Source organism: Pan paniscus, chromosome 9 (assembly GCF_029289425.2).
Source record: "Pan paniscus chromosome 9, NHGRI_mPanPan1-v2.0_pri, whole genome shotgun sequence".
Taxonomy (NCBI): Eukaryota; Metazoa; Chordata; class Mammalia; order Primates; family Hominidae; genus Pan; species Pan paniscus.
The window spans coordinates 67,790,679-67,799,780 of NC_073258.2; the positions used below are offsets into that span (position 1 = coordinate 67,790,679).

The 9,102-nt window shown below is 54.6% G+C and overlaps 1 protein-coding gene across 1 annotated transcript; it reads right to left on the bottom strand.

Moving 5' to 3' along the window:
* Window positions 1–129: 129 nt before the first annotated feature.
* CTSF (cathepsin F) lies at window positions 130–5,288 on the bottom strand. Its single transcript, XM_063608590.1, is given in 14 exon segments — window positions 130–670; window positions 751–809; window positions 1,221–1,311; window positions 1,405–1,469; window positions 1,550–1,669; window positions 2,334–2,414; window positions 2,494–2,590; window positions 2,685–2,830; window positions 2,954–3,067; window positions 3,910–3,985; window positions 4,108–4,239; window positions 4,241–4,345; window positions 4,667–4,765; window positions 4,957–5,288. Coding segments are annotated over 14 exon segments (1,473 nt in total). The 5' UTR covers window positions 5,170–5,288; the 3' UTR covers window positions 130–595.
* Between the last annotated feature and the right edge of the window lie 3,814 nt (window positions 5,289–9,102).

Below are 9,102 nucleotides of genomic sequence, written 5' to 3' on the forward strand. Positions count from 1 at the left end.
TCTCCTTTTAGTTCCTGAAGCAGAAGCTGGCCCCTCAGGCTCCTGGGCAGGACCAGCTATCCCACCTTGACCCGCCAGGAGTCCCTGCCATCTCTCCTCACCCCCGGGGACTGAGCATTTATACCACACTCGGGACAAGGACACCTCTTTATTGCTGTTAGAAAAGGGTGGTTACAAGTTTCCTGGACATGGAGGGTGACACTATCCCTAAATCCAAGGGAACCAGAAAATTTATAGTATCAAACAGAGGAAAGCGGGGGCAGAACAGAGCTGGGCTTAAGATCAGAACATTTTCTTCCTGCTCATTACCCAAGCCCAGAGTTCTTGCCCAGCTTCAACTGCCAAGATACCACCCTTCACCCCGACATCCTCCTAAGCTACCACAATTCAACAAAGGTGCAGGTGCAGAACTTCAGGGTGGGAATGGGGTGCAGGGAAGCAGGGGCTGTGCCCCAGCCCAGTGCCCTCTGCTCACCCTGAGGTACCCAGTGCCTGTCCCTCTGCCAGCTGTACCTCCCGGGGAGGGGCCTGGACACGTCAGGCTGGGGCAGCAGCCACTCTGATCAGCACCAGGTCCCGAGCTGGGGGCCCCTCCTCAGTCCACCACCGCCGAGCTGGCCATGGTGTTCACGCCACAGGCCCCGGACCCGCGATGCAAGTAGTAGTAACCCTGGGGGAGAGGGGGAGCTGGTGAGGGCACCAGGGTAGGATGGCGGCTGGAGGGCCAGGGGCCAAGCCAGCAAGACTCACCTTCTCGCCCCAATCAGTGCCCCAGCTGTTCTTGATGGCCCAAAAGGGAACGTCAGAGCCTGGGGTGCAGTGCAGAGCACAAGGATCAGGGTCCTTAATTCTCCAGGCAGATCCTTAATCACTGTGCACCCTTCAAATACTTGCACTGGGCCTACTGTGTGACAGGGACTAGGAAAAGAGCAGAAAGCGAGGGGCCCACCTACCAGCCTCAGGGAGAAGCCCTGGGGCAGGGAGGAAGCACGCACCCACCCGCCTATTGCAGGTTATTGGGCCATCAATATTTACCCTCCCACAGCTCAGCTTCCCTTCCATAGAGAGGACAGATGATGCCCACCTGGTCATGGCCCAGGCAGTGGGTAAGGACAGGGTTCCTAGGCATTCCCCCTATTTCCCCTCTAGAGGACCTGAGATGCTGTGATCCCACCCCTGCCTGTGGCCTGGCTGGATGCAGGACAGGCAGCGGAACTCACGGTTGCCGTAGCCCACAAGCAACACCGCATGGTCAATGAGCCAAGGGCTGCACAGGGGACGGAGAGGGCGGGAGATCCCATGGCGGTAAAACTGGAGGTGGAGAAGGAGTAGGGGATCGACTCCAAGAAGAGGTCGGGGAGGTCAACAAGAGATGGGGCAGGGGCAGTGGGGCTAGGGCCTCACCTGCATGCCAAAGGCATTGATGGCCACGGAGATTGGGCCTCTCTTGGCCAGCCAGGCTGCCAGCTCTGAGATGGGAAGGGGTGGCATCAGTAGGCACCCAGGCCCCGGCCCCACCTGACCTCACCTCACCCTGCCCCTCACTCACTCTGCTCGTACTGGCTCAGCACCACGGAGTCATTGATGTAGACCTTGGCCTTCTCTGCTGAGAAGTTGCAGGACTGCATGTGACCCTGGTAGCTGTAGTCATCCTCTGTCTCCAGCCCTCCTGGGGAACGGTGGGGGTGAGTAGAGAAGGGCAGGCTCCCATTTGCCATTCACAGCCAGAAATGGACTAAGCCCTCTACGCGAGGTTTCACATTCCTCGTCCACCCCAGGCCACAGGCCATCCCCTCTGAAGAATGTCTTCATTCTAGAAATGATACATCTGAGGCTGGGAGAGATGGGGAGGAGGGACCAGTAGCCAGCAAGAAAAGTGGCAGAGACAGAACTCAACTCCAACTTCTGACTCCTCACCAAGAGCTCATCCCAGCAGTCTTTCACCCAGGCTGGAGTACAGTGGCACAAACATGCCTCACTACAGCCTCAACCTCCTGGGCTCAAGCGATCCTCCTGCCTCAGCCTCCCAAGTAGCTGAGACTACAGATGCAAGCCACCATGCCTGGCTAATGTCTTTAATTTTTTGTAGAGATGGGGTCTTGCTATGTTGCCCAACCTGGTCCTGAACTTCTGGCCTTAAGTGATCTTCCCAAGTTGGCCTCCCAAAGTGTTGGAATTACAGGCATGAGCCACCACGCCTGGCTGGGTCAGCATTAAGACCTGGACCCAGTTCTGTGTGACTCTCATGCTCATGTCTCCCCCCCATTATGAAGTAACTTCTTGTACAGGGAGAAGTGGCTCCGGTTGCCCCTCCTGACCCCATTAATGCATACCCAAATTCTTTATGGCCGAGTAGGCATTGGAGGGCAAGCCGCCCATGCAGGCCTTGTCCATCTTGTCACAGTCCAAGAGCTCTAGGAGACAGAAGGCTGGTCCCAAGAAGCCCTCCTGAGGGGCTAGGCTGGGGACAGAGGAGTAGAGCGAGATGCTCACCCTGTTCAGAGAGGGAGAGCAGGGTCCCCTGGTTCAGAAACCACTGGCCCTCCACATTGCCTGTGACTGAGAAGGCCCAGCAGGAGCCACACATGCCCTACAAGAGATGGGTGGAGTTGGAGTCAGAGCCGGGCCCCTTCGTCAGCCCCAGTGCAGTGTCCATGTCCCACCCTCACTTCCAGGGGTCCAACCTGGTCTTTGACTTTTGTGACAGCCCCCTTACTCCTCCAGTCCCATTCAGGTGGGGCGAGGTCACCCACAGACTTGGCTTGCTTCATCTTGTTGCCAGGCTCTTTTCTCAGGAGAGGATTCAGGTAGATAGTGCGGAACTCCTCCTCTGCGGGCAAAGGTGGGCAGGGCATGGGGAGGAAGAGTGTTCTAAGCCAGACCTGACCAGAGGCCTTGCGAGCAAGGTCCTGTCTCTTCCTGGATCCATGAGGACTGTGGCCACTATCCCTACCTGTGAGATCACTGAACTTGGTGACTCCATACTGAGCTGTGCCACGGTCCAGGGCCTGGATCTTCTGTGCTCGCACCATGTTATTGACAAAGACGGACAGGCGCCACCGGGCTTCTGAGGACCAAGGAGCAGAAGAGGAGGGGTTCGACCCCAGGCAGATAAAAGGAAGGGCAATTGGGGCTAGCAGGCAGGGGTTTCCCCGGGGAGCAGGTAGGGGTGGGGGCCAGACATGCAAGTGATGGAGTGGGAGGTCTGATCAACTTTTAGGGCCAAACTGAAGTGATGACTTCCCAGGTGCAAAAGCAGTAAATGGGGTCTAAAGGACACCACCCACAAGAGGTGGTGGGGAAAGGCCATGTTGTCAAGGACTCTCCAGCACAAAAAATCCAGCCTCTGCCCCATCCCACCCTGCCAGAGTGATGGAGACGCAGAGCTTCTTTTTTTTTTTTTTTGAGACAGAGTTTTCGCTTGTCACCCATGCTGGAGTGCAGTGGCACAATCTTTGCTCACTGCAACCTCCGCCTCCCAGGTTCAAGTGATTTTCCTGCCTCAGCCTCCCGAGTAGCTGGTATACAGGTGTGCGCCACCACACCTGGCTAATTTTTGTACTTTTTTTTTAGTAGAGATGGGGTTTCACCATGTTGGCCAGGCTGGTCTTGAACTCCTGACCTCAGGTAATCTGCCCACCTCGGCCTCCCAAAGTACTGCGATTACAGAGGTGAGCCACCACGCCCGGCCAAGACCCATGGCTTCTGAGCGGGAAGATAAGGTGGGAGAAGGGGCCAGGTACTCAGGGTGGCTGCCAGGCTGGGAAGGCTTAGGGAGAGCTCAGGAATTATGGGGTCCTTGAACAGGTACACTGCCTCTTGTCTTTCTCCTCCCACACACCAAGGTGCCAAGTTGGGGGGAAAGTCCTGTTCTGATAGGAACAGGTACAGCCAAGGCTGGGTCCTCACCTTCCTTTGACTCATATGTCCGGTTATAGGTAATGACAAAGTTCTTGAAGATTGAAGCCATCTTCACAGGCAAGTCCTGGATAGGCAGACCAGTCTTTAGGCTGACCAGAGAAACCCACTCCAGAGGGAAGGGAGAAGGGTGATGAGGCAGCGGCTGGCTCCTCAAGCTGAGGGCTCCTCAAGCTGAGGGCTCCTCACCTGGGGCAGGGGATCCTCATTCAACAGGGAAATGACTGAGCTGAAAGTCTCGTTTCTGTTGTCTGGATGGTTTTGGGACAGAGAAGAAATCATGGCTGAGCCCTGAGTGAAGGCTGACTTGGGCTCCCCAGCAGCCTTGGGCTCTCCCAGCACCTGGAACCTTGGTGTCCACTGGGCCACAGTCCTTCCGCAGCAGCACGTGTCTTCCGAGCTCATCCAGGACTTGGAAGCTGCAGAGCTGGAGGGAGAGGAAGAAGCTGCTCTGGGGGCCTGGATCTGGATCTGGGGAGCAAGATCTGGCCAAGATGGAGCTGGAGGCTCCTCAGATGAGAGCCACCCCTAAGGCAATCACCCCATCACAGTGGACAGTGAGGCACGGCCTGCACCGGGGCATCCTCCCCTTCATAGCATCTTGGTTTCCAAACCTCGGGGCCTGGGAAGTGGCTCAAGGTGGGGCAGCAGCTACCTCAGATCCCTGCGTCTTGACCTGACCCGTCATCATCCAACTGCTGCTTTACTCGACCTCGGGGCGGGGAACCCCAAGAGCCTCATCACTCACCAGGGTTTTCTTGGACACGGGGAGCCGGCACACCATGGGGTCGTTGCAGGGTGGCTCCTCCAGGGTGGCCTCCAGGGAGTACAGCGACCCCTGGCCCGCCTGGAGAGAGGAGTAGGTGAGGCGGGCACGGTCGGCCCTTGACGGCGCCCAAGGCCCCGCCCGTGCGGCGCTGCCCATTCCCCATCACCAGAGATCGGTTCGTCCAGCGGGCAGGCCCCATCCCAATGTTAGGTCAAAGCTCCTATCCCTTGGACCCGGGCCTGGCGCCCCCGCCCCCGGCGCGTACTCACCCGGCGGACGCGGCCGCGCACAAGGCCCAGCACGGCCCGCGTCCCCGCAGCCCGGCCGCGGTTGAACATCTCCAGCGCGAAGCGGGAGGGCGCCAGCAGCTCCGGGGACGGCGGCCCCCAGGCCTGAAAGCTGGCGGCTCGGGGCTGGGCGGGTGCGGCCACTGCGCCCGGGAGCAGCCCCAGCAGCGACAGGAGCTGCAGCCAGGGCGCCATGGCGAGGGCGAAGCCGGCGGCCCGGACCCAACAGACGCTCCACCGACACACCGGGTACCGAGCCCGCGGCCAGCGGGGCCTGAGTCCTCCCTCCAGCCGGGCGACGGCGCGCCGACCAATGGGCGCTGGTTTGCGGCGCCTGCGCGTTCTCTTGTTTACAGGAGGCACGTGGGGCGCGCAGGGTAGGGAGAGCGGGAGGCTGCTGGCCTGAGGCTAAAGCTAGTCAGTGACCTCTATCACGTGCTTCTTATATGTTAGGCATGATATGCCAGCTCCTTTTATTCGGCGTAGCAATCTCTGAAGTAGGTGCTATCCCCATCGTACAGTGGAGGAAACGAGGCTTGGAGAGATTAAATGGCGTGGCCGGGCTCTGTGACTCAGCCCTGTAATCCCAGCACTTTAGGAGGCCAAAGCGGGTGGATCACCTGAGGTCAGGAGTTTGAGACCAGTCTGGCACACGTGGTGAAACCCTGTGTCTACTAAAAATACAAAAATGAGCTGGGCGTGGTGGTGGGCGCCTGTAATCCCAGCTACTTGGGAGGCTGAGCCAGGAGAATCACTTGAACCCAGGAGGCAGAGGTTGCAGTGAGCTCAGATCGTGCCATTGCACTCCAGCCTAGGCAACAAGAGCAAAACTCCGTCTCAAAAAAGAGAGAGAGAGAAATATTAAGTGGCTTGCCAAATATCTGGTAAGGAATTGAGCTGAACTTAAATCCAGGCAGTTGGCTTCTGAGCCTGGGTTTGCAGCTTGATCGCCTCTTTCAGGCCCCTCTTCTCAACAGCGAGATGGCAGGTAATTTTTTGAGTGCTGGCAGCGTCTCAGGCTGTTGTGAGGTTCAAATGCAATCATGCAAGCATTCAGTAACCACTAAGGCAGGGTGCACAGGGTTGAGACTGTCCCTTGAAGCATTCACCTGCTGTGTTCCAGGGTCTACCAAGGGAAAGCATGCACAGATGCATTACAGGCATAGTGCCGCGTTCTTGGACCTCACAGTCTAGAGAGAAGAACGACAGATGGGCTGGGTGCAGTGGCTCACGCCTGTAATCCCAGCACTTTGGGAGGCCGAGGCGGGCAGATCACCTGAGCTCAGGAGTTCGAGACCAGTCTGGCCAACGAGGTGAAACCCCGTCACTACTAAAAATATTTTTAGGCCCGGCGCAGTGGCTCACGCCTGTAATCCCAGCACTTTGGGAGGCCAAGGTGGGCGGATCACGAGGTCAGGAGATGGAGACCATCCTGGACAACATGGTGAAACCCTGTCTCTACTAAAAATACAAAAAAATTAGCTGGGCATGGTGGCACGTGCCTGTAATCCCAGCTACTCAGGAGGCTGAGGCAGGAGAATCGCTTGAACCAGGGAGTCAGAGGTTGCAGTGAGCTGAGAGCGCACCATTGCACTCCAGCCTGGTAAGACAGTGAGACTCCATCTCAAAAAAAAAAAAAAAAATTGAAACTGCCTTTGCAAAATTATGACAGTAAGAGAAATCTGACATGGCTGACTGCATCTTGCTTTCTAGCCTCACAGGCTGGCTGTCTTCACTCATTCCTGGGCATGGGCCAAGGTAACTTTTGGATAAATTTAGCTTATACTTTAAATTAGAATACACCTTCCTGAAAACTAAACCACCCTTGTAAAACTAATGAAAGGCCACCAAGTTAGGAGGATGAGAGGGGCCTGAATTCTACTAAGATGTAGGCATAGTTAAAGGATTACCAGCCATTGTTCTGGAAGTCACAAGATTTGCAACTTTGCCAATTACTCCTGTAAATAACATCACTATCATGGAATGTAAGACTGATCTTTTGAGCTGTCTCTTCCAGGCTTTTGCATTTGTGACTATGGAATGGCCCCACACTGACGTGTAACTCCACCAGTCCTGTGACCCCTACCCAGAAGCAGACTTAGTGCAGGAGGGCCATTTTCCACACTACTGTGATTTCATCCCCAAGCAATCAGTAGCACCCATATCCTAGCCGCCTGCCTACCAAACTATCTTTGAAAAACCCTGACCTCCAAGCCTTCAGTGAGATTGATTAATAACCCTGTCTTCTGTGTGTCATGGCAGGTCTTGTGTCAGTTAAACTCGTTCTTTTCTGCAATGCTATGGTCTCTGAATTGATTTTGTTTGTGCAGTAGGCAGGAAGAACCCATCTGGGGATTACAAGATCATCTAGTTCAAACCAGAATTGCTACAGCAGCAGAGGTCTAGAGAGACAAAGTGACATTCCAGCTACTCAGACATTAGTGCTGGAGCCAGAGTGGAGCCATCTCAATGCTTCCAGTTGCCAGCTGAGGTCTGAGAGGAGAGGATCTGAGGGATTGCAGCAGATACTAATCTCTCCTTGATTATGCTCTTCCCTCTGTAAATTAAAAATAAAATTCTAATCCCCTCCAACCATCTGAATGGACCCTTCCTCCCAGTCAAAGACATTCCAACGTTAACCTCAACAACGATAATAGTTCAGGCCATAATGGGAAGTGGAAGTTAGGCATGTTTCATTATACTCTCCTCCCTTTGGAATTGAGGCACAACTGACCAGCATTAACATTACAACAGAGATTTTAGGCTGGGCATGGTGGCTCATGCCTATAATCCCAACACTTTGAGAGACAGAGTTGGGAAGATCACTTGAACTCAGGAGTTTGAGACCAGCCTGGGTAACATGGCAAAACCCCATCTCTACGAAAATACAAACGTTAGCCAGGCATAACGGTGTGCGCCTATAGTCTCAGCTACTTGGGAGTCTGAAGTGAGAGGATCTCTTAGTCACAGGAGGTTGAGGTTGCAGTGAACCATAATTATGCCACTGCACTACAGCGTGAGTGACAGGGCAAGACCCTGTTTCAAAAAAAAAAAAAAAAGGGCCGGACGCAGTGGCTCACGCCTGTAATCTCAACACTTTGGGAGGCCAAGGCAGGTGGATCACGAGGTCAGGAGATGGAGACCATCCTGGCTAACATGGTAAAACCCCATCTCTACTAAAAATACAAAAAATTAGCCGGGCGTGGTGGCAGGCGCCTGCAGTCCCAGCTACTCGGGAGGCTGAGGCAGGAGAATGGCGTGAACCTGGGAGGCGGAGCTTGCAATGAGCCGAGATTGCGCCACTGCACTCCAGCCTGGGTGACAGAGCAAGACTCTGTCTCAAAAAAAAAAAAAAAAAAAAGCCAGAGATCTTAAGACTTTTTTGCAGTATATTCAAGAATGTAGCAATAAGACATCAAATTCGGCTGGGCGCGGTGGCTCATGCCTGTAATCCCAGCACTTTGGGAGGCCAAGGCAGGCGGATCACCTGAAGTCAGGAGTTCGAGACCAGCCTGGCCAACATGGCGAAACCCTGTCTCTAATAAAAATACAAAAATTGGCCGGGCGTGGTGGCACACGCCTGTAATCCCAGACACTCAGGAGGCTGAGGCAGGAGAATTGCTTGAATCCGAGACGTGGAAGGTTGCAGTGAGCCGAGATTGCGCCACTGCACTCTAGCCTGAGCAACAGAGTGAGACTCCATCTCAAAAAAAAAAAAAATTAGTGGGTCATGGTGGTACATGCCTGTAGTCCCAGCTACTCAGGAGGCTGAGGCAGGAGAATCACCTGAACCCAGGAGGCGGAGGTTACAGTGAGCCGAGATTGCGCCATTGCACTCTAACCTGGGTGACAAGAGCGAAACTCCATCTACAAAAAAAAATAAAATAAAATAAAATACAAAAATTAGCGAGGCGTGGTGGTGCGTGCCTGTAACCCCAGCTATTCAGGAGGCTGAGGCTTGAATCTGGGAGGCGGAGGTTGCAGTAAGCTGGGATCGCAGCACTGCACTCCAGCTTGGGCGACAGAGTGAGACTCTGTCTCAAAAAAAAAAGACACCATCCTGACTTTAGTATAGTATCACATGATAGATATTGATGTATTTTACCCTAAAATATACTTATTTGACAT